Below are 24,297 nucleotides of genomic sequence, written 5' to 3' on the forward strand. Positions count from 1 at the left end.
TTTCTTTACTGTTGTAAACGAAAACGATAAAAACAGTTTGACAGTAAAGTGATACTTTACATGGCAAAAAATAGAGCCTTACTTTTGAGATACTTGAGATTGAAACTGAATCTTATGAGGCGGTGATCTTGAATCACTACCTCATAAGGTTCAGTTTCATATAAAATTTGTTGCAATTTGTTATTCTTTTGCAATTATTTCTTATAAGATTTTACATCTTTTAGCGGGGAATGTTTGTTATCATGTATATATTATAAATATCTACACGATAACGAACATTCCTCGCTAAATTGCTGAGAAACTTTGAGGAAATGTCGAACAATTTCCTCAAAGTTTCTCAGATTTATATAGATCACTAGAGTCCCCTAGGCACTGATTCTGGTTCAGTACCTAGGAGGCTCTAGTTCTCTAACGAACTGATAAAATGTTTTTAAATTTTTGGATATTGCTACCTGTGAAGCACTGACTTCAAGTCAGTACCTCACAGGTAGCAATTACATTGAAAGATGGGAGAAACTTTGTCCGAATGTTAAACTATTCGGACAAAGTTTCTCCCATTTGTAGTGGAGATGGAAGGCTTTGAGGTATATTGTATTAATATATACCCCAAAGCCTTCCATCTCCACTTGAAAGTGTCCAAACTTTGGGTTAATAGTTTGCAATTAACCCAAAGTTTGGACACTTTCTAGAAGGAATTGGAGGGTAAGAGATATACATTCATATGGTATATCTCTTACCCTCCAATTCCTTCTTAAAATGGGAGAAACTTTGTCCGAATGTTAAACTATTCGGACAAAGTTTCTCCCATTTTTTGAAGGAATTGGAGGCTATGAGATACTGATGCAATGTCAGTAACTCATGGCTTCCAATTCCTTCCTAAAACTCATAAAAGTGGACATTACATGCATATAAAATTTGACATGTAAAGTCCACTTTTTGTGAGCGGGGATTTGACGGAGTCAAATCCCCTTTTTCGTTTACGAGATTACTATTATGAAATGCTGCAATATGAAGTGCGGTTTGTCCATTATTATCTTTCTCATTGACATTAGCACCATGTGAAATAAGAAATTCTGCAGTTGCTTTACTATTATGTTTTGCTGCAATATGAAGTGTGGTTTCTCCCAAAATATCTTTTTCATTGATATTCGCACCATGTGAAATAAGAAATTCTGCAGTTTCTTTACTATTATTTTCTGCTGCAATATGAATTGCGGTTTGTCCATTATTATCTTTTTCATTGATATTCGCACCATCTGAAATAAGAAATTCTGCAGTAGCCATATAGTTATTTTTCAATGCTGCAATATGAATTGCGGTTTGTCCATCTTCATTTTTTTCATTGATATTCGCACCATGAGAAATAAGAAATTCTGCAGTTTCTATATAATTATTTTTTACTGCAATATGAAGTGCGGTTTGTCCATTATTATCTTTCTCATTGACATTAGCACCATGTGAAATAAGAAATTCTGCAGTTGCTTTACTATTATGTTTTGCTGCAATATGAAGTGTGGTTTCTCCCAAAATATCTTTTTCATTGATATTCGCACCATGTGAAATAAGAAATTCTGCAGTTTCTTTACTATTATTTTCTGCTGCAATATGAATTGCGGTTTGTCCATCTTCATTTTTTTCATTGATATTCGCACCATGAGAAATAAGAAATTCTGCAGTTTCTATATAATTATTTTTTACTGCAATATAGGGCTGTACAAGATTTAAAAAAACATTGCCGGGTTACCGTAGAGGCCTAAAAAAATCGCGCCTCGGCGGCAAGCCGCCTCGGCATTAAGAATGCGCATCTAAATTTTTATATGTCCTTCTTTCTTTTATTTTTCCCTTCCCTTTCTTTTCTTTTTCTTTTTTTCCCTCCTCTTGCTCTCATTTACCTTTTTTTTCCTTTTCTCATCATTTTTCAAAATTTTAAATTTTTATCAAAAATCTTGCCTATAAAAGCAGACTATGGAACCTTTTAATGCCTCTTAATCAATATTATACAGCATAAAGCATATTAAATGAAAGTAATTACGTATAAATTTATTTTATTATCTTATTTATTAATTCTTTAGCATGTATTGTTTAATATTAACTTTTCTGTACATTAAATATGATATCTCCAAAGTATGAATGCCTTGTAACGAAACGAAAACTTAATTTTATGTTGAATATTTGTCACAAACATTAGATTATTAAAATATATGTTGGATATCCCTTAGTATGAGACTTCATGACTCTTGTAGTCTAACGTGAGCTTTGGATTGCAAGCTCTGTGGTTAACGAACATAAATTAATTGTAAAGTTTTCAAATTTTTCATCGTTTCTATCAGCATCTATTTTTCCTTTAAAATAATATATTTGTATGAATACAATATTTAGTAATTTTTTATTTCCCATAATTTCATTCAAAATTTCAGAAAAAATTAATTTCTATTCAATATTATTTCAGCTTCAAAACACTTCATTCTTATAGATGTTGATTCACTAAAGTGTGATACTCAATGTCTTATTTCAATGAAAATTGTTCTGCAAATTTATTTCACTTTTGACCTCACTTTTTCCGTAATTCAATTTTTTACTTTTAATATTTTAGATCTTCATAATATCATTTGAAAAATTAACCATATAAAAAATCAAGTTAACAATTCACTTTTTCCGTAATTCAAAAATCAAAAATATAAATAATATATCTTTTTATCAAATATTATTATTATATTCTATGAAAAATGAGGTCCGGAAATTTTGCGGATTCCCGTAACTCAATTTTACGGAAAAAGTGCAGTAAACTATTCAAAATACGGAAAATTGGTGTAAACTAATGATTTTACGGTAAAATCACGGAAAGTCCCGGAAGAATATATGTGCCTATATGAAATTATACAAAAATGAATCAAACGCATTTTAAAAGATTGTTCTTGTATTATAAATGCTATTCGCAGATTTATTAGTTGAAGAAAATTACCAAATTTTTGCCGATTTACAAAAAATGATTTACAAAGCATATTTTTATAAGGCTTTAAAAATCTTTAAAATGTGACCGGTGACGGAAATCCATGGTAACCAACCGCGGTTCCCGTTTGGAATGCCATACTGCAATATGAAGTGCGGTTTGTCCATTATTATCTTTCTCATTGACATTAGCACCATGTGAAATAAGAAATTCTGCAGTTGCTTTACTATTATGTTTTGCTGCAATATGAAGTGTGGTTTCTCCCAAAATATCTTTTTCATTGATATTCGCACCATGTGAAATAAGAAATTCTGCAGTTTCTTTACTATTATTTTCTGCTGCAATATGAATTGCGGTTTGTCCATTATTATCTTTTTCATTGATATTCGCACCATGAGAAATAAGAAATTCTGCAGTTTCTATATAATTATTTTTTACTGCAATATGAAGTGCGGTTTGTCCATTATTATCTTTCTCATTGACATTAGCACCATGTGAAATAAGAAATTCTGCAGTTGCTTTACTATTATGTTTTGCTGCAATATGAAGTGTGGTTTCTCCCAAAATATCTTTTTCATTGATATTCGCACCATGTGAAATAAGAAATTCTGCAGTTTCTTTACTATTATGTTTTGCTGCAAAATAAAATGCGGTTTTTCCATTATTATCTTTTTCATTGATATTCGCACCATGTGAAAGGAAGTATTCGAGTAAGGATGGGGTATCAAACATCGCTGAATAAATGAAACATTCGTTCATATCATTAGTTTGATCGAAATAAACTAAAAAGGATTCAAGATTATTATACCATCCGCAATAATCTAAATCGATTTCCATATTGTACTCATTCATCAAGAATGTAACAAAATCAATGTTGTGTGAAATAATTGCATATTCCATGCATTTTTCATTTGGTTTTTGATATTTCAAACATTCACTCATGATCTCGGGATTTCCACCTAAAAATGAAAATTTAAGACATTTTTGAGTTATTTGTGAGTTAAATTTTGTTCGTAAGAACTTGAAACAATCAACTGCTCCATGGTAACAACATAATTCAAGTAATGTATGTCCTATAAAAGATAATGGATATAATTCGCATATAAGTGTTTGATCTTTATTAAATCCTTCTTGTTCAGTGAATGTGATGAATGTTTCTAGGTCATTATACATAATGGCCCCGTAAATTGTATTTTCTGTATGAATCTCCAGATTTTCTGAGTTAACTTTTTCAAAATCATCAGATTTGTATAATTTAATTCCATATTCTTTATAAAACAGGAAGTTTGAAATAGGTTGAACTTTGTTTACATATGTGATATGGTAATCATCAGATATGAGTTTGGCAAGAAATAAATATGACTTTGTATAGCGATTATTATATGGAATGATATCTAAAATGTCTTTAATAGCATTTGTGGGAAGATATTTCTTTGAATCAATCAATTCTGTTTTGATCATTTTGTAAATTGACTTTAATTCTTCTTCTTTTTCAGTTTTTAGCTGATACAATGCAAGATATGAATCAATATAGTATTTGCAGATACTTCGCAATTTGTTGTATTTGCTTGGATGAACGTCTTGCTCGGACATTAATAATTTTTAAAAAAGACATATTTGTGTTTTACCATATGAATTACCCCTTAAATTCATTAAAAGAAGAAAATACTAAGTTATAGATGTAGAAAACAATGGCCATAAAGATTTCGGATATAATTTATGAAATTTGATTAAGTTTATGAATATGAAGTGATACAGTAACAATGGAAAAGCCGATGAAAATAGAATTTTCATCTAGATACTTGTATTAATCAAGATTTTTTTGACAAGACTGTAATGTTATCTCATTTAAGTTTTATGAATCTAGAAGTTAAATAAATTGGCGTAATGCAGCAGCTTGTAATAACCATTCAATATTTAGAAAATAATAATTATGATGAATGTGAATTGAACATCAGCACTATGCGCTTTTTGAATTCTGGGCACATGAGTGCCCAGAATTCAAGCTTGAGAAATTTGAAACTTAGTTTTAAACAATGACAATGAAGTAGGCAGACCATGGCAGAATTAGCTTATAATTTTATTATAAACAGTATTCTTAATTATCAGAGATTATGAATCTATTAATTGTTTTTACCCAAAGCAAAAATAAGATTTTCAAATCTTCAAATTCAAAAGATTGTACTTGAGACTAGCAAGAAAGTCTTTGTGGTGCCACGAAAACAAAAACAAAACAAAAACAAAAACAAAACAAAAACAAAAAACAAAACAAAACAAAACAAAACAAAAAAAAACTCTAAGATAAATCCCCTCTTGTATCTACGGCTAAGTCTGAGGGAGACATTAGCCTGTCATTAAGAAAGTCATCTGTATAAGCTCAATGCACTATACAGAAGTAGCTTTCAGAATGATTTTTTTTGCGCATACGAAGAAGTCATGCTAGACATAAGCTATAAACCTGAAATTTTAGCAACATATTTAAAACTTTTTAAACTACAATACACTTTAATATTCAAGAACAAAAATATTCTTTTTAGAAATTACATAATTATTTTATGTGAAATCTATATAAAAACATATTTTGCGAGCGTAACTTTTTTCTTTATAAGCACCTTATATGACTGATAAACTGTGAAGGCACATAATTGTTAATTCATAGAGTTGATATGTTTCCAAAATTGAGAGGAAATTTGAAAATTGAATACCCTTTCAATTCAATTTTCAAAAGATATCAGCTCCTTCAATAATTGAAGGACGATTTTGATCATTTGCTCTTAAAACAAGTATGCCATGGAGAAAAAAGTTACGCTCGCAAATCTGAAATATAACTATCATATAAAAAAATTAAATTTCTAATTTTTTACTCTATAGATATTATTGGCCACTTGTGTAATGCATAAAAGTTTATGTCATATGCATACATTTGGAAGTATGGGAGACGAGGGAAATTACTTCTATGAGGCACTAGGATTTTTAAAAATTTCTCTATCGGACTCACCATTCAATTTCTCGAAAATTAAAAAAAATCAATAATAGCTAAAATGTATTATGCATAACAAATTTTAATGTTACACGGTATTTTTTGAACTTCATGACATGAATTTTCTTTATATTATTTTTTTTGGATTTTCTATGATTTATGCGATAGGCTGGAACAACATTGTAAGTGCAATGATATCATTTATAGAGAAATCTAAAACTTCAGCATTCAGAACTCGCAACCACAAAAATATTCATTTGCTAAGTAAGTAAAGTTGATTAAGTTCGACACTTAGCTTTTATACGTAAAACCAAGTGTGTATTGTTATTTCTTGTTAAATTATTGAGAAAAAAATAAATTGTAAGAGAAATGATACTGATTATTGAAATAATATTGAGGGTAGCTGCAGATTTCTTCATTAACATGCCGGAAATTTGTTAATCTTGGTTTTCTATCATAAAATCTGTCGAAGAATCTAAAAACGGAGATATGAAATAGAGATCATGTAAATCTAGAGTATCCTGTCAGAAAAATAGACTAAGCATGTAACCCTTTTTTGGTCATAAACACTTTTTACCACTTAGTCATACAGATGATCATTAAATTTAAACGAGCACTTTTTGTCAGAATTTATTCTTTTACAAAGACAGAAGATTTTAGTATTATTTAATATTAGTGCTGTAGCAAAATTCAAAAAACGGTGAAAATTCAGTGAATTTGTGAATTCACTTTTTTTTTCGACATTTTTCTTGATATATCCATGCACATTAAGAACACAGCTTTGATACGCTTAAAAAAGCATATTTCATATGAAATTGTTAAAGAAATAAACAATTTATATAAAAATTGCACTTATGGGCAGTTTAGATATATAATTTATATATAACATATATACAAATCCATAGACAAAGTGCAATAACTACAATGTTGTAGAAAATTACAGCAGAAATACTGACTTTTTGAAGGATAATAAGAATTCTTCTAAAAATACTGAAAATTAACATATTTCTGTACTCAATTTAGTATATGCACAGAAGTTATGATTTGGTGTTAGGTTTTTATGCCCCAAAATCTAGATTTTTGTGACATCAAATCTTATTAGTGGATAAATCAAAGACTGTCATTTTGAAATAAGCTCATATCAATAAATATCCATTTAAAAGCCTTATTGAAAAAAAAAAAAAAAAAAAAAAGGATTGGGGCTTCCAGGCACTTCGTGCCCTCTAGCCCCTAAATTTTTCCAACAAAAATTAGAATGTCATTCCGTAATTGGGACGAAGTCATTGCGCACTTTTCTACGCACCAACCAACACCAGAGCAGTTAGAAGTGCTTGAGAAGATGAAGGAGGAGACTCTGGAGTACTTGAGACAACAAATTGCAAATTACAATTCGAAGATTGACGAAACAGTCTATAGAGTCTCATCGGCAGAGTCACATATAGAAGTGGACCAGTTGGTCAGTGACTTATTATATTATACTGCTGAACGAAACAAATTATATAACAAATTGAAAGAATTGGAATAAAAAATTAATATTTTACTTATATTTTTTTTTTACAAGCTCTGGGTCTTGCTTAGTATGTGTGGGGCTTCCAAGGGCTGCGCCCCTTCTAGCTCATAAGAAATTTAGTATAAATTAAGTTTTTATTCGGAAAATTGTTAATCTTCTGGTGTGAATTCGGAGGACTCTTCTTGGATAGAGTCTTATATTTCCTCCTCTTCTTCTTCTTCCTCCATTGCTTCTGGGAAGAAGCCTTCTTCTGGGTCGAAAACATTATATAATGTGTAATTGAATGACACACTATATCTTTCTTTGAGTTCGCTCCTGACAAAGAACTTAGTTCCAGGAATACAGAAGACTTCTGTGCGTTGGAAAAGCTGATGTCCTGGAACGAATTTGGCAATTAGAGACTTCTTTTTTCCGAATTGTTCAGGAGTTTCCATGACGACAGTAACAACATCTCCATCTGCGAGGTCTTGTTGTGTTCGGAAAGGTAAAGAGCAATGATATGAATGGTTGCTGCGTTGAATTCGAGAAAGTCGAATTCAAATTGTGTGGTCGTATAGCATTCAAACCATTTTGTACAGTTGTCTCCGAACTCGTCAATGTATTCATCATCGTCATATCCGTAACTAAAGACTTGGAATTCGGCAATTCTCTTGTCGAATGACCGTTGCATGTAACGAGGAAGATTTTGACGAACTTGGTATAAAGTTCTCAACATTATAAGCTTAGTAAATGTTGGAAAATACTGAACTAAGACATCGCTAAGCTCAATTGGATTTGGAATTGTCTTAGTAAGTTCAATTGAACTAGCAATTGCTTTGTTCAGAACTTCACAGAACTGAGTATTGTATGTAGCGTCTGGTTGTGTGTTTTCTTCGGCGTCTTTGAGATATTTAGAGCAAATTTGTTGAAGAATTTCTCTTAATTCGCTGTTAGACTTTTTGGTGGTTATTCTAACAGCTGTGCCAGTTCTTGGAGGTTGTGGGCTTTGGCTTTGGTTAGCGGTTGAGAATTGTTAATGTTGGCTTCCATTAGACAAAAATAAACTGTTTTTTTCGGACTACTCATAGAAAAGTTTAAAATAAACCGTTTTCGTCAACGGTAACCCCCTCTATTTTTTTATTTTATTTAATAGTTACCGTTGGCAAACCGTTCCATCTCAAATATTGAATGAACTATAAACGTTTTTTGTTTTCTATATATACTTTTTTGTCCAACGGTAAAACTTTTTACACAACGGTTTTGAGAGTCGTTGCTGTTGACTTTTTTGTAGAGCACTCAAAATAGTACAGCTTTGTCCGGACAAGTAAGGGTCTATCGTCGCTACAGGAAAAGTTACAGGCGTTCCAAGGAAGTACTTTGAAAGCCTTTTCCCCTTATAGAATGAGATAGGACGGTTATTTTACAAAACTGACAACACTTTGACCGAGTAGTTTTTTGTGCTGAACAAAAAGTGTCATATAAACATCTGTCAAAAACCGCTTTTTAACTTCACTTAAAATGCCACGTAAGCTACGTAAGAATATACGTAAGAGGAAGAGAGCATTGAAACATCCAATAGTAAGACTGACACCACAACAACAGTTGCAACAACAAATGCTGAATGACCCCACTATGTTGCAACAAATGTCAAACAATCCTATGCTTTTAAACCGAGTTGTTGGTGCACAGAGTGGAGGTTTAAGAGCGGCACTTTTAGCGAAAATGGCAGGCTATGGTGGAGCTGCAGACGGAACAGCCTATAACCCTCAAAGTCAAATGAATTTGAGTTCACTCAAAAATCAAATAACAGATGTCAAAAAGTCAAACATAGACATACAGAAGCAAATAAGTGAAAACGAAAAGAAACTAGAATATGACAGACAGACAAAGAAACTAAATGAGTTAAACGTAGAGAAAAAGAAGAAAGAAGAACAACTGAAAGAACTAAGTACAGAGGAATATGCAAAAAAAAGTGTCAGAAAAAAGCAGCAGAAGTAGCAAAAATGGAACAAGATGTCATAAATTTGAAAAACCATACTACTCGATATAAAGTACTGAAAGATGAAGAGATAAAACAAAAAGCCCTGAAGACATATATGGATAGCGATGAGTATAAAAAGGAAGTTGAAGCAAATGTAAAGGCAGAAAAACTTTTACAGTTGCAAAACCAAACCGTACAGTATGAAAACTTAGCACAAGAAAGTAAAAATAACGACGCAGCCATGCAAAAGGCAATGAAAAGCGCAGAATATATAAAAGCTAACAATGACTGGTTAGATGCCCAAGCCAACGCTAAAGCAGCCCAACTCATAGGGTCAATAAGGACAAAAATACAAGCGGATGAAGACAGTTCAAATGAAGCTTTAATGAATGCTGACTTTAAGAACGCCTTCGAAGCTCTTCATAGTAAGGTGAAACTAGTGAACGACTTCTCATCTGGAAAGAAACTGAAGTCTGAAGGTTTCGACAAAGAGTTAAAAGAAGTAGCACAAAATATGACGAAAATAACAGATGCAGCAACGAGACAGGCAGTTCAAAGTGCCTATGACGCCGTTAGAGCAACTGTTGTGAAAAGTCAAGAAAAAGAGTTACAACAGACCAAAACAGACCTAGTAAATGCTTTCTTAAAAACGAAAAGTCAGGTAGGACATTACGCTGCAGATGGAACATATGTGCCAGCTGGTGGAACTTATATACCACCAAACCCTCCAAGAGAAGCACCTGCACCAGGACTACCTAGAACATTTACATCGTCACATGGACACAGACACAGGCATGCACCAAAACCAACACAACAACCAACACAACAACCAACACAACAACCAGCACAACAACCAACACAACAACCAGCACAGCAACCAACAGTTCAAAACCCTGCACAACAACAACCACAAACAGAGCAAGGACATAAAAGAAGTAGAGAACAAGGAAACCAAGAATTCTTAAAAATGCTTAAAGAAGAGTGTGGTTTCCCAGATACTGTTGACTTTAGTGACAGATATAAAGAAGCTATTGGAAAGTTCAAGGATGGAAATACTGACCCGAACCTATTTAGCTTTATGCTCAGCACCAAAACGGATATAATCTCAAACCTGGAAAATACAAGCTCGCTAAGGGATATGATTTAATAGCATATCATCCAAATGACATGGATGAATTTACTCCGAGATATTTGATGTCAGAGCTAAATGACAATTCAACTTTCGTCATGAAACGCGTAAAAAATAGAGACGGAACGAAAGAACAAAAGCTTATGAATGCGGATGACGTAGATAGGGAAATTGTTGAAAACGGTCTCGGAATATATGAAATGCCAGCAGATGAGGTACAAGAAACTCCACAGGAAGAAGTTCAGATACAACCAGACATGGAAGAAATAGTTCAGCAACAACAGCTAGAAGAGCCTGAAGGAAACGAACAAGTCACTCCTTTGGAAACTAACTTCACAGAACTAGATGAAGATTTGGAACAGCCGAAAAATCTTGACCCTCAACAAGAGTATGCGGAGAATATGGAATATTTCCAAGAGTCTAAGAAAAATTCGGCTGACATAGTAGAAGAATATCGAAAAATGTTTGCCGACATACAAAAGACTCCAACACCAGATGAAAATATTCAGCATAGAATGAAAGTACTGAAAGAAAATGTACACAAATACAACAACCCTTTTTACTTACGAGCATTTAACGTTCAATCTTTGGATGAACTCGGTGAAAATAAAAGGTTAAATTTCAAGAAAACATATAGAAATGAAACATTGTTTAAAGTTCATTCAGAACCTAACCAAGATGGAAACAAACCTACTTTTGTTTCTGCAGACGATGGAACTACAATGAGATGGGGTCATAAAGCTAACCCGGATAGGTGGTTCATAAACTTACAACCACAATTCCAAGAAGTTGTAGACGCAATGGAATTGAATGGTGAACGAGATATAGCTGGTATTTTAAGCGCGGCTTTAATGCCATTGAAAGATATGAAACATGCAGATATTTTGGACCAGTATGAAATGAACATGGCTGATGGAAATATAACACCTGACGTTCTAGAACATTTATCTCAAAGAACTACACAGAACCATAGAGATGGTATATTTGGTGAAGAGTTTAGAAAGACAGTTAGGGAGAGAGAAGGAAGAGAACCTATTGTACATGACCTTGCAAACGAAAGTTTACAAAATGTCATAAAAACTTACTTTGCAGACAATGAACCGAGAAGGGATGAATATTTAAGTAAACTCAAATGGACAGTACCAAATGAAATGTTAGTATTGAAAAACATGTTCCTTGACAAAATAAAACCAACTACAGAAATAAACGACGCAAGACTGAAAGATTGGGTAAAAGCTTTCCCATTCACAAAAGATATAGTTGGTAATATAGATCCGTATTTTTCCCAAGTGAGCGGGGTATCTCTAATCCCAACCCTATCGTCCTCCCAGTGTCAGTTTTTAATATAAAATCCAAAATTTTTTTTAAAAAAAAATTTCGAGAAATTTTTTAATTTTTTTTCTTTGATTTCAATAATACAAAATAAATTTGGGAGTAAAAAGACACTATTTAATGAAATTCATATGAGTGAATGTGGATAAATACTCTCAAAACATACAATTTATATATTTTTTCTTTATGTTATCAACTAATTAGTGATAATTTTTTTTGAATCAGATTTTTTTTTCATTAAAAACATAATATATAACGCAATAATGATGTACACATACGTATCTACACATCAAAATATAAAGTTTGTTTTGGTCTGGGCATCCCAACCAAAAATTCTTAAAAAATTGAATAAAATTGAATACTTGGGGCTGGGATACCCAGCCCGAAACCGAATTGAATTTTTTGAATTAAAGAATATATTTACGTATTTATAATATATATGTGATGTTTATAAAAAATACTAAATTTTTGTAAAAAAAATTCAATTTATTCAAAACGTACATTAAGTGATCACTTCATTAGTAGGATCAGCGATCCTACTAAATGGTGAGAATGCCACTAGATAAAAAGGGAGTCCTTGGAGCTCTTGATCTCTTGTCAGTAGAGTCCATAATGAGGCATGGCATCTACTGATTAGAGATCAGAGCAATCCTACCTTAACTTCAGGAGCTACAAAGCTCCTAATCGTTACGAGAGGGAGCCTTGGAGCTCCTGAAGCTCATCAGCAGAGGCTATTTACCATTTGGGCCTCTTCTGATGAAAGATGCGAAGCTCTTCTACGAACCAGGAGCTCCAAAGCTCCTAATCCTTACGAAAGGGAGCTTTGGAGCTCCTGAGTCTTCTTCAACAGAGTCCCAGATGGTAAATGTCCTATGCTGATGAAAGATGCGAAGCACATCTTCGAACCAGGAGCTTCAAAGCTCCCATTCCTTACGAAAGGGAGCTCTGGAGCTTCTGAAACTCCTTTTATTATCATATAGGACAGTTTTCTTCTGAGGCTTCTCATCAAATCTAAGACTTCAGAAGAAAGCTGTCCTATCCGTGTATACTTACATTCTAATTGACTACAAGTGTACAACTTTAAGGCAGAGATTATCCGAGGCCTCTCATCAAATGAGGGACCTCGGATAATCTCTGCCTTAAGTAGTCAAATAACTTTTCTGACTATTCAGGAACAAGAGAACAAGAGTTGGAATACTTTAAGGCAAGGTTCTTCCGAAATCTCTCATCGAATGAGAGACTTCAGAAGGACCTTGCCAAATCCTTGAACACTGATATCCTTGGAACTGAGCTAGGACCAAGGAGAAGTAGTGTACTATAGCTCACGATGGTAATCTCGGAATTACTTATATTGCCACATGCACAATATCTATTCAGCCAGACTCCTATATACAAGAAGTCAGGCTGAATAGATATTGTGCATATGGTTTGCAAAACTCTAATAACACATAAAATTTTGTTATCCCAAAAAGGTGACATTTTGGGTGTATCGTCCATCCCAGGGATGCAAAAATCACATCACCTTGTATCTATAGTTGGTAACATGGAAAGAAAACCAGAATGGCTACAAAAACATATATTTGGAAACGAGCATATTCCATATGGACAGGCACTGTTTGAAGAGCTTGAACCGGAAACTCAGGAAAGAGTCATGCAAACAATACGCGAAGACTCAAATACAGACTATGACAAACTCTTTCTAGGATATAGGTTACCTGAGATGGGCGACCAGAGCCAAAAGGCAAAAAGGACATGGGAAATTTGCAACATACTAGATGAACATAATGCAAAGATGCAACAACTTCAAGCAGAGGGCAATGAAGGAAAAAGAAGAGTTAAAAACTCAGTCAGGAAGAAAGTAAAGCTTGGTCCACGTGGGTTCTATTATGACATATAAATCCAACTATTCTATATTTTTACTCATATGAAATGTACGCCGCTCAGAATATAACGCCAACAGTTTTGGATGCTATGAATGGAAATGTTTCCGAATGGTATAACGAATGCGACAATGCCATTAGAAGGTCAGAAATAGTTCCTGGAACTTACGAATATACAACTGCTGTTTCTTATGGAAACGTAGGTGAGTTTGGAGAAGGTTCTTCAACAACAGTAGATATTGCTTGCGACAGGTTTCATATAATTTCTATTGACAACTCTTTCTTATACGTGGAACAAGACATTGAAATAAAACCTTCTGCCAAGTTGTCTGACAAGAAAGGTTGCAATGGAATTTTCTATGTCGGATACCAATATGCTCCAGAAGTTTTCATGGGATATAAGATATATTCTAACTCTGACTTAGTTCAAACAGTAACATGGGCAAACTATGAATGGTTCGCTTTGAGAAACTCAGTACAACCACAAGCTAGAGAACAAACAGACCAGTATGCAACTATTGAGAAAATAAGAAGACTTGACCCTAACGTTCCAGGAGTTTATGTTAACCTTTCTGGACAAAATGCAGCAGCAGTAACCAAAGTAAAATTGAAACTTAGAGTTCCTTTGTCATCTTTCCTCATCTTCAGGTTTTTAAGATACTTGCCAAACTGGGCAGGAAAAATTTCTATCGAACTTACTCCAAGCAAAAATAACTTAGTCATTGCACCAACACAAGACCCATTCACTCTTACAGAAGTAGTAGTGGAACAAATAAAATGTCATTCGCCGACTTTTGCAAAAACAAAGTTGACTTAGACTTTGGTTTCTCAAACCTCAACACTGAAGTAAACTATTATTTCAATGCTGCTGGAGATGCTTGGGACCCAGTTAAGTTCACATGCGAAAAATTTGAATGCAAGAGAATAGAAAGCAGACTTGCAGTCTATATGTTGGACCCAGATATTTCAAATGCTTTAGCTGCCAAATATATTGCAGTTCCACTTATGTTCCCTATACACCAAATATCTGTCAAAGACTTTGCAGGTGAAGTTGGAAACCAAAGTGCTGACCCAGGTGCAAGAACAGATATTGCCTTAACAACTGCAATGAAACATGCAGATACTATGTTTGTACTGTTCAGACGAACTATAAATGACTATTCTTGCTTCTACAACCCCGGTATTAAATATCATATAAACATAGATGGCAAATACTATCCAAGAGAAGAATATTCTACAGTTGAGGATATGAGGTCATACAACTTGACATTAGATGCTATGAACTTTAACAACAACTTCACAACAACCATTAACCCTGAAATGCAAAGTTCTATTATGCCATATGTGAAAGTATGGACTCATACAGGAGCTCAAAAAACTCAATATACAAATGGAGACCGTTCAAACTTTTGGCTTGGCATTCCATTTGCTGACTCAGAAGACTTTATGGGTGGTATTTCAACTGTTGGTACAGTTCAAATACAATATACTGGTGACAGAGACGGTCCAGATGAATTGAAAGCAAAGAAGTTTACAAAACCAATAGCACTTTTCACGGAAGATGCTCTTTTGAAGATTCGTTCGATGAAACCTGCTGGGGCTCCTCAGATTGGTATAACGACAGCTTCCATCGAGCAGATTTTGGCAGCAGGTCAGTAAGTTGTTCTTGAACTGACTTCTCTCCGTCAAATATTGACAGTACGCCAGTTTTGACATAGTATTGTATTATAAACTTACCTTTAGAAATATCGGTCAGTTTTGTTGTTATATTTTTGTCTGCTTCAAGAACTTTCACCATCTCGGTTATACCAACTTTCTTTGCTTTATGAAAATATTTTGGTTCAGCAAAGACTGCTATTCTATAACATTTTCCATTGTTTGTGTAAAGAACTACTCTGTCAATGAACTTGTATTGTTTGTGTGTGTAAACTTTGTTCTGCTTCAATTCGAAGAGATACTCAAATACGTCCATCTTTTTATTCTAAGTAAAATGTCATTTCCGAAAAATAGAAGCGTAAGTGTTTCAAAAGGTTTAATGGCGATGGCAGATGTGAAGTTAAATTCACCAACTCAAACAAACAGTCAAAGTGTTGTTGTCAATGTCAAAGAAAGAGATGTTGAAGTGGGGAAACCATACGAAGACGAAGATGGTATAACAATAGTTCCTGTAAAAGAACAACCAACATATCCTGAAGTTAGCAGAGACTTAAGTTCTGTTGCAGATATTCGAAACGACTACCAACAACTTAAAGACAAACTTAAAACTCAGGAGAAGATTTGTCAGGCTTTGGGTATAATGTTAAACTTGGTCGAACACAACCCTGTAAAAGTGAACTCATATGTCATCGCACCTCATGAAATTTTGAAAGAACTATTGAAACTTTTGACAGAGGCAGACGATATAAACATCAAAGAAATAGAACCCGACATTGCTTGCTGTGGTGTTTCATATAATGTCATTGACAAGATATACGTTATGAAAGGAGGTGAAACGTTGAACTTAAAATATAGTTTCCCAGACGTCATAAAAATATTTGACGACCACAACATTTCATTAAAGTTTGTTTGCTAAGTAAAAATGTCAAAACTTCTTGAAAGATGTTTGAAGAAAAACAATATAGACTTTATTTCATGTAAAGGACTTTACACACTTTTGAACGATATGAAAGATCCTGTTTTGTTTGTTCGTGTAGACAAAGGAAAGTTCTATGTCTTTACAAAATATTTGAACTTCTTAGACAGAGAACTTCAAGAAACGCCATGTGAAAGTTTAGATGAAGTTCTTCTCCACTTTCAGAAAAACTTTTAAATATATGTAAATGGCAGAAGACATAGTGGTTTATACTATTACGACTAAAAACCCTGAGTCATATAATTCTATAACAACAAACTTACAAAGTCCTCAAGGACGATATTGTAAACTGACCTTAAACACGATGACGACTAAAGCCTGTTTTGCTCTTTTGACACCAGAAGATTTTATTGTTGTGAATGGTAAAAAATACTCCTTTGAAGATACTTACTCAGATATACCACCAACAGGTTTTTTGACTTATTTAATACTTTAAGGACGGATGTAACATGTGCTGCAACTAGAGCAGGTTTCATTATGTTTGGATGTCCGACTGAGTTTAGTATAAACGATATGAGCTATAATACAAAACTTATATCTGGTTTTTACTACCAACAGTTTCCTATAACAGGAAAAGGTGTCATACAAGGTCTATCTGTTCCATTGACTTTAAGTACACCTATTTTATATATTGTTTCAAACTTAGGTTCAAAGTGCTATTCGAATGTCGACAGAAACTACTATGACCAAAAGATACTCATGCGTATAAACAACACATTCTCTGCTGGTTTGCCTATTGTTCATTCGAATGCAGAGTTTTCAGCTTTAGTGAACTCAAACACTTTAGCAAACATAAACTTAACCTTAGTTGACGCAAACTTTGTTCCTGTAAAACTTTTATGTCCTATGTATTTGTCAATGACGGCAGAAAGTTTCGAATTGGAAGATGCAACTGGTGAAAGTATTGTACTACAAGAACAACTTCAACAACAAATAGCTCAAGAACAACAAATGCAACAAATGGAACAAATGCAACAACAAAGTCAAGAACAACAAATAGCTCAAGAATAAAAAAAATATTTTTTTTATTTTTATAAAAAAATGTACAGAATAGACGTTTCAGATTTTTATGACTTCCAAGCGTTCAGAAATATGTGTCCATTTAGAGACTATAACAAAGCAGTCGAGAATTTGAAACGTTTAGTCATTTATGTTGACTCTGCCCCAGAATGTTATGTCATGAAAGAATGGGATGTAGTCTTTAACAAACCAAGAGCAACAATAGTTTCAGAACAAGAATGTAAACAGAAACTTAAGAAAATAAAAGTCGTACAAGTTGGTATGAAGATGTTAGATGCTTGGGATATCTTATTGTCAAAGTTAGAAGATTTTTCAGTTCGTGGTATAAAGTTTTATACACCTTCTCCAAACTTCTATTCTATCTTCACTGGATATAAATACGAACAAGTAGAATGGAAAGAAAATGTTATAGAAGCTTGGTTAGACCATGTCAAAGAAATTATATGCAATGGAAACGAAAGAGTCTATGAGTATATCTTATGTTGGTTTGCAAACATCTTACAACATCCAAGTGCTAAAAATGAAACTGCTCTCATCATAATTGGAAAACAAGGAACAGGTAAGAACACTTTCTTTACAGATATCTTATGCAAACTGTTAGAGGGCTATTCGAACCCTAATATGACAAACTTAGAAAACATCTGCGGTAAATTTAACTCTTCAATAGAGAATATGAAACTTATAGTATGTAACGAACTTCAAAGTATAGATACAACAAAGGTTTTAAACTCAGATGCTTTGAAGAGTCTTATAACAGACAAAGTTGGAGTTGTTGAAAGAAAGTATAGAGACCAAAGAGTTTGTGAAAATGTTGCAAATTTCATCATGGTTTCAAACAACGCCGTTCCGATGAAGTTAGAAAGTTCTGACAGAAGATATGTAGTTGTCAGAACGTCAGAAGCTCATATGCAAGATACAGAATATTTTGACGACTTAGCAGAAACTTTAACACCTAACTTTTACAACCACTTGTTCTCATATTTCATGACATTAGATATTTCAAAGTTCAATCCAAGACAAATTCCACATACCGAAGAGAGACAAACATTGTTAGAAGCAAACAAGAGTGTATATGAACTGTTTATAGATGAGACTGACTTTGAGTGTTTAGATGAAAGGTCATTGTACGATTCGTATAAACAGTATTGTCAAGAGTATGGTTATATGACAGCGTCTAAACGAACATTCTTGGCAAATGTCAAAAGTCTTTTAGACGTTCAGAATGGTGTATATACAAAGAAAAATTTTTCTGAGTAAATTTTAAAAAAAATATTTTTTTTATCCGATAGAAAAGATGGCGAAATTCATCTCAGTCAACAAGTATATGTCAGGACTTAAAGAAGAACTAGACTCATTCACATATTTGAATGTTTACTTCTACCATTTTGAAAAGTCTACATTTGACAAAGTTTGGAACATCGAACCAGTTAAGTTTGCTATTGTGACTAAAAATGGTGCGAAATTTGAAGACTTAGACATAGAAGGTTTGTTGACAGTCAAAGAAAGTTTTGACAGAAGGTTCTCAAACCTTAAAGAAGGCAAAGCATACAAACTTGTTATACCTTATGAACCAAAGAAAGCAGACGACTATGAATATTATGAGTCTAAGATAGTTGAAGTTCAAGGTAAATTGGGTAAAAAGATTTTAGAGTCTAAGCCAGTGTTTGCTCCTAAAGAGGAAGAGAACATTGACATTGACCCAGAAATGTTCTAAAAATAAAATTTTATTTTTACATGTCAAATTTCTTTTTCTCTGGCTCTGGTTCTTTCTTCTCTTCTTCTACTTTCTTTTCTTTCTTTTCTCTCTTCTTCTTCTCTGGTGGAGTTATGTCAAACTTCTCAGAACCATATTTTGTAAAAGTGCTTTGTCATTTAATAGCTCTTCTATTCTGTTTTCTATTTCATTTTCAAGAACAGCGCATGTGTCTTCTTTGCATTCTAAGAAGTTTTGTTGGACTTCATCTCTCCAAGAGGCGTCATCTCTGTCAACAAGTCTGTCATTGACAAATTTTAAGACTGCTCTGCTTAAGGTTTTATGGTTCTTGTCATATTCCCAGAAACAGAACTTTAGAACAAATTCACCTTTCTTGTTTACACTATGTAAGATTTTATGGTCGACAGATGTTTTGCTGTCGAAAAGCTTGTCTCGAATATAGATAGCGAAATCGCTAGACATTTCCTAAAAGATAAAAATTTTAATTTTTCTAAAAATATGTTAGAAAAAAAGTTTGCTGACATTGACAAAAAATTTGAGAATGTTTTAAATAAGAACAAGAGGAAGTTGGAAAATGCTCAGATAAAACCCATACATGACAAGTTCTTATTTGCTCAGAATGGTATAACAGGTCTAATCGCACCACCTGGGTCGGGTAAGACTTTCACTTATCTTAAAATGGCTGCACAACAACAAGAACTAGATGAGAAGAAACCCATTCTATGAGTTAGTAGTCATTTGTAGTACTTCTGGTCAATTTGACCAAACCGTCAATTCGTTCAAAGATATTATAAAAAAGTCTAAGTTAGTATCTATAAAAGACTCTGAGTTGTTAGATTGGATAAAGAAGTACCAAAGAAGAGTTTTGAAGTACAATGCTATAAATGAGTATGTCAATTCTAAGTTTAAAGACCCAAATGAGGAAATGCAGAGAATATTAGAGAAGAAACACTTCAGAAACAAACAGAAAGAGATAGAATACATTTCGAAGAAATTGCAATCTTACGATTGGAAGACTTACCCTCACAGATGTCTTCTTATCTTAGATGACTTTGCTTCTCATCCTTTGTTAAAGAACAGAGAACAAGACATGTGTCGAATTCTCAAGAAGCTCAGACACTTTAACATTTCAGTTGTCATTTGTGTACAGACAGCAAAGAGTTTAAGTAAGGATGTAAAGAGAATACTTACTGATATCATACTTTTCCCCGGATTGTCCGAAGACGATTTCATGGAACTTATGAAAGAGTCCATGGCAGGTAAGTTTGACAGACATGAACTATGGAGAAGTACAAAGTCATACAAGACCCTCATACTTCTTTCAGAATTCACATCTACGCGAACAAAGTTCAAATTGTAAAAAGTCAAGCGTAAAAATGTAAGTGTTTGAGTCTTAGTCTGTTGTGGTGCTGGGGCTGTCGGTTCTTCTGGCTTTGGAATGGACTCGGTTGGTGGTACGTCGGACATTCGTTTGTGTCCTGTCGGAAGGAAGAACTTTTCCTGTCGGAAGGAAGAACTTTTCCTGTCGGAAGGAAGAACTTTTCCTGTCGGAAGGAAGAACTTTTCCTGTCGGAAGGAAGAACTTTTCCTGTCGGAAGGAAGAACTTTTCCTGTTGGAAGGAAAATATTTTCCTGTCGGAAAGAAAAACTTTTCCTGTCGGAAAGAAAAACTTTTCCTGTCGGAAAGAAAAATTTTTCCTGTCGGAAAGAAAAATTTTTCCTGTCGGAAAGAAAAATTTTTCCTGTCGGAAGGAAAATTTTTTCCTGTTGGAAGGAAAATTTTTTCCTGTTGGAAGGAAAATTTTTTCCTGTTGGAAGGAAAAACTTTTCCTGTTGGAAGGAAAAACTTTTCCTGTCGGAAGGAAGGACTCGGAATGTCAGAAGGATTTGACAAGACAATTTACCTTATAGAGCTACCTGAGCCATCTGACTTTCACAAAAGACCAAAAATAAACGCTTTACATGTATTTTTCAGCAACTTCGTCAAATAATTTTATAGCTTTATCTATCTCATCTACTTCAAACGTTTCTTTACCTTTTATGGGAGCACCATACCTTTTCTCAAAAACTTCAAGCAGTTCTGTTTCAGCAGCTCTCATATCATTTACAAACACAACCTTGACTCTATTGACTATACTGTCATATCTTTGAGTTATATTATATGTTCTTCCTATCTTATATCTCTTTGTATTGAAGTCCTTCGGTTTCTGAACGATGTAAAGTAAGCCTTCACTGCAACGTTCCGTATCGAAGAACCATATGTTATGAAATTATATCCAACAACTGGGTCTAACCATAACAAAACTATTGGTATAAGACTTTTGTCAATGAGATATGCTGTAGTTCCACAGAATCTTACCGATATCATAAGCTCAGGATTTCTTGTCAAAATTTTCTGAGTTGAAGCAATTCCAACCCAATGCCATGTTTTCTTTCCAAATGGTGATATAATGTCTGACAAAGAATATTTGTTGTATTTCTTTGAGTATCTTACGTTTAAATCACCTATTCTAACCACTTTGGTCTCATTGTCTATCTTTTTAACTGTTTCAAACTCAGTGTTTGTCATTTCCTGTTCTTACATACAAAATAAAAAAAAATATTTTAAAAAAACTAGCGTTAATTTTATTTTTTCTATCTTGTATAAAAGATATGATTTCATAGAGTTTTTTTACGAAGTGTCAAAGTTCACTTCGTCAAAAAAATACAGTTATATCATGAAATTTGGTCATTTTTTTCATGTCAGAAGACTCGAAGGTGCAACACTTCCAAAATACCGACGAACTCAGAAGAGCAGCATGGCAGTATGTTCTTGACAACTTCTTTGAGTTCTCCAGGTACACCTTGGAAAATGCTGAAGAACTCCGACACAGAGAATTTGGAGAAATTGCGCTCCAATACTACCTTGACAAACAAAGGGTAAAATAAGACTAAAAACTTAACGTTTAAAAAGTGACATTTTTAATGAGCTCCGAGTCACCGAGAAAACTTGGTCAGATGTTAGCAGCTTACTTCCCTGAGGAGGATGGAAGCGTTACATACGTAAGGTTCAAAAACAACGAACCTGGAATTGCGTACCAAATTCGCAATTACATGACCGTGGAAGAGTACGAAAGGTTCCTACAAGAGAAACCAGCTCTAAACAACTCAGAAAAGAAAGAATAAAAAGTTTAACTCGTAATTGTTTATTTTTTTACTTGTATGGGCAAGCTGCAAGAATGAAGTCGACTATCTCAGTCTTTGTCTTGACGAGCTGGACGGCTCTTGCGAGTATGTCTGTTTTGCGGTCTCCAGCTGGTGTCTGACCTTCGTAATTGCGCATGTTCTTGAGAGCTCCAACTGTAAATGGCTGTAAGATGAAGAGTCTCTCAGACTGCTTGAGGTAGTCGTCTCTGTCTTTGACCGAATCTGTGGTACGAGTCGAATCGGTCGATTTGAGGGAAGAGACTGAAAGCCTGTCATCTTCCATTGGAGCTGTAGCATACTCTTTGCGTAAGCGGTTCAGAGCTTCTTCGAAGTCTTGGTCTCTCTTCGATTGGGATTGAGATTGGAATTGCTGGGGTGGAGCTTGCTGGAACATCCAAGGGGTTGGGGAAGTAAGGCATAGGTTGAGGAGGGTAGTTCGGGAAGCCTTGTGGTGGGTAGTAACCTTGAGGTGGAAATTGGTAGTAATACGGAGGTACTTGCTGGAACTGAGGTACTTGCTGGAACTGAGGTGCAGGGGCTGTGCTTTAGGTTCTTCTGGTTTGGGAATGGACTCGGTTGGTGGGACGTCAGTCATCTGTTTGTGTCCTGTCGGAAGGAAAAACTTTTTCTGAAGTTCGACCAAAAAGTTCTCAATTTTCGAAAATTTGAATGGTTTACGGACGAACAACAGGAAAATTTTTCCAGTTGTCGGGAAAATATTTTCCTGTCGGATGGAAGAACTTGGAATGCAAGAAAGACTTGACGAGGCAATTTACCTAATTGAAATTAACGACTGCTTAAAAGACTACTTGCGCAAGGTAATGAAGCCCAAGGTCAAGTTCATCTCTATTTCTGGAAGGTCTACACTTCAGCTCGAGACTTCGACTGGAATTCCAATTCAAATACCAGTCGGGACAGCCTACAATGACATAAAGGACGCCAAAAGAGAAGCTCTTGTTAAGTTCCTAAACAAACGTCCTTGGATAAAAATACCAAACAAGGAGAACCCCCTACCCCATATGAAATTGGCAATTCAGTCTCTCCTTCACTTCTCGGGTCAGCCGTTCTACATAACCTGTGAAGGCGACATTCAGCCAGTTCTTCAGCCAGTTCAGTAAACATCTCATTTTAACTTCACTTTTTTTATGTTTTTACGCATATGAAGAAGAAGCCTTCTGGTAAGTTTCTTATAGCCATCTATATGGCACGCTTTGAGTAAAAACATTTTTTTCATTTTTGAATGAAGCAAGTTAAATTCGTCCCACACCAAACTCAATGGACCGATGAAGAGTTTCAAGCTATGGTTGAAGATGTTGAGAACGACATAGACGGCGAACTTGAAGGAGCTCAAATCACAATTGCAACCAAAATTGCAGAAGTCAAGGAACAGATAGCTCCACTTAAAGCTACCAAAGCTACTCTTGACCTCATGGATAGTTACCGTTTAGATGTCAAGAGTGGAATAAGACAATTAAAATTAAAACTTCTAAACTACGAAGCTATACTCCAAAAGTTAGCAGAAATGAGAAGACTTTACCAGAGCTACTTACATGTAAGGGACTTACCTTCAAGCAGTCCGACCAAAGATGAATTTGTTGACATTGTCCCAATTTTGTCCGAAAGTCAGCTCAGATGTTTCGAACTGCTCCCAACATATCCAGAATATGAACGTTTGCCTGAACTCTTCCGCAATCTCAAAAAACGTTTTTTGGTTCTCATGTTCGAAACTTTTATCGGAAGAGACAACAAACGTTCAGAAGAAGAACAAGATATTATTTTAAACTTGTTGTATGACTTAACCGTCATAACAAGCTTTTTGAAGTAAAACCGTCATTCTCAAACCACTTCATTTTTTCGATGTCCGAACAAGCACCGAAGCCAAACTCAATGGCAGATGTCCTTTCAAGGTTGCCAGACAAGCGCCCAGTTCAAATTCAAATTGCCCAATTGAACGCTCATCTGACAAACACCATTAAGACTATCCAAAGTAGTCTTATGGAAGAG

The 24,297-nt window shown here is 34.3% G+C and overlaps 11 protein-coding genes and 3 pseudogenes across 14 annotated transcripts, besides 7 other annotated features; 9 read left to right on the forward strand and 5 right to left on the reverse strand.

Annotated features, from left to right (window-relative positions):
* Positions 1 to 9: 9 nt before the first annotated feature.
* Positions 10 to 985: a mobile genetic element.
* Positions 986 to 1,047: 62 nt separating this feature from the next.
* TVAGG3_0195480 (cyclin-dependent kinase inhibitor 2C-related family) lies at positions 1,048 to 1,284 on the reverse strand (the record flags this gene model as incomplete). The annotated part of the gene is made up of 1 exon (XM_001282624.1): positions 1,048 to 1,284. A coding segment is annotated over one exon (237 nt), but the record flags the coding sequence as incomplete, so codon positions are not given.
* A 421-nt stretch (positions 1,285 to 1,705) lies between these two features.
* Positions 1,706 to 1,897: a mobile genetic element.
* Positions 1,898 to 3,016: 1,119 nt separating this feature from the next.
* On the reverse strand, positions 3,017 to 3,709 carry TVAGG3_0195500 (cyclin-dependent kinase inhibitor 2C-related family; the record flags this gene model as incomplete). The annotated part of the gene is made up of 1 exon (XM_001285383.1): positions 3,017 to 3,709. One exon carries the CDS (start codon positions 3,707 to 3,709, stop codon positions 3,017 to 3,019), a length of 693 nt encoding a protein of 230 aa, XP_001285384.1.
* Positions 3,710 to 3,732: 23 nt separating this feature from the next.
* TVAGG3_0195510 (protein ubiquitination) lies at positions 3,733 to 3,892 on the reverse strand (the record flags this gene model as incomplete). The annotated part of the gene is made up of 1 exon (XM_051226143.1): positions 3,733 to 3,892. A coding segment is annotated over one exon (160 nt), but the record flags the coding sequence as incomplete, so codon positions are not given.
* Positions 3,893 to 7,185: 3,293 nt separating this feature from the next.
* TVAGG3_0195520 (uncharacterized protein) lies at positions 7,186 to 7,455 on the forward strand (the record flags this gene model as incomplete). The annotated part of the gene is made up of 1 exon (XM_001298443.1): positions 7,186 to 7,455. One exon carries the CDS (start codon positions 7,186 to 7,188, stop codon positions 7,453 to 7,455), a length of 270 nt encoding a protein of 89 aa, XP_001298444.1.
* Positions 7,456 to 7,634: 179 nt separating this feature from the next.
* On the reverse strand, positions 7,635 to 8,155 carry TVAGG3_0195530 (annotated as a pseudogene). Its single transcript has one exon. A coding segment is annotated over exon 1 (521 nt).
* A 1,498-nt stretch (positions 8,156 to 9,653) lies between these two features.
* On the forward strand, positions 9,654 to 10,840 carry TVAGG3_0195540 (annotated as a pseudogene). Its single transcript has one exon. A coding segment is annotated over exon 1 (1,187 nt).
* A 489-nt stretch (positions 10,841 to 11,329) lies between these two features.
* Positions 11,330 to 11,873: a mobile genetic element.
* A 648-nt stretch (positions 11,874 to 12,521) lies between these two features.
* Positions 12,522 to 12,825: a mobile genetic element.
* Positions 12,826 to 12,848: 23 nt separating this feature from the next.
* Positions 12,849 to 12,919: a mobile genetic element.
* A 446-nt stretch (positions 12,920 to 13,365) lies between these two features.
* Positions 13,366 to 13,758, forward strand: TVAGG3_0195590 (protein of unknown function, DUF4106 family; the record flags this gene model as incomplete). Its single annotated transcript, XM_001278762.1, has 1 exon — positions 13,366 to 13,758. One exon carries the CDS (start codon positions 13,366 to 13,368, stop codon positions 13,756 to 13,758), a length of 393 nt encoding a protein of 130 aa, XP_001278763.1.
* Positions 13,366 to 13,758: a mobile genetic element.
* An 86-nt stretch (positions 13,759 to 13,844) lies between these two features.
* Positions 13,845 to 24,297: part of a mobile genetic element that runs on past the window's edge.
* Positions 14,747 to 15,400, forward strand: TVAGG3_0195610 (protein of unknown function, DUF4106 family; the record flags this gene model as incomplete). The annotated part of the gene is made up of 1 exon (XM_051226144.1): positions 14,747 to 15,400. The coding sequence occupies one exon, from the start codon at positions 14,747 to 14,749 to the stop codon at positions 15,398 to 15,400; it is 654 nt and encodes a 217-aa protein (XP_051111130.1).
* On the forward strand, positions 15,777 to 16,313 carry TVAGG3_0195620 (protein of unknown function, DUF4106 family; the record flags this gene model as incomplete). The annotated part of the gene is made up of 1 exon (XM_051226145.1): positions 15,777 to 16,313. One exon carries the CDS (start codon positions 15,777 to 15,779, stop codon positions 16,311 to 16,313), a length of 537 nt encoding a protein of 178 aa, XP_051111131.1.
* On the forward strand, positions 16,561 to 17,384 carry TVAGG3_0195630 (annotated as a pseudogene). Its single transcript has one exon. A coding segment is annotated over exon 1 (824 nt).
* Positions 22,072 to 22,272, forward strand: TVAGG3_0195640 (uncharacterized protein; the record flags this gene model as incomplete). The annotated part of the gene is made up of 1 exon (XM_051226146.1): positions 22,072 to 22,272. The coding sequence occupies one exon, from the start codon at positions 22,072 to 22,074 to the stop codon at positions 22,270 to 22,272; it is 201 nt and encodes a 66-aa protein (XP_051111132.1).
* Positions 22,301 to 22,888, reverse strand: TVAGG3_0195650 (uncharacterized protein; the record flags this gene model as incomplete). The annotated part of the gene is made up of 1 exon (XM_051226147.1): positions 22,301 to 22,888. The coding sequence occupies one exon, from the start codon at positions 22,886 to 22,888 to the stop codon at positions 22,301 to 22,303; it is 588 nt and encodes a 195-aa protein (XP_051111133.1).
* On the forward strand, positions 23,025 to 23,349 carry TVAGG3_0195660 (uncharacterized protein; the record flags this gene model as incomplete). Its single annotated transcript, XM_051226148.1, has 1 exon — positions 23,025 to 23,349. A coding segment is annotated over one exon (325 nt), but the record flags the coding sequence as incomplete, so codon positions are not given.
* On the forward strand, positions 23,534 to 24,118 carry TVAGG3_0195670 (uncharacterized protein; the record flags this gene model as incomplete). Its single annotated transcript, XM_051226149.1, has 1 exon — positions 23,534 to 24,118. One exon carries the CDS (start codon positions 23,534 to 23,536, stop codon positions 24,116 to 24,118), a length of 585 nt encoding a protein of 194 aa, XP_051111135.1.

Source organism: Trichomonas vaginalis, chromosome IV (genome assembly GCF_026262505.1).
Source record: "Trichomonas vaginalis G3 chromosome IV, whole genome shotgun sequence".
NCBI lineage: Eukaryota > Parabasalia > Trichomonadida > Trichomonadidae > Trichomonas > Trichomonas vaginalis.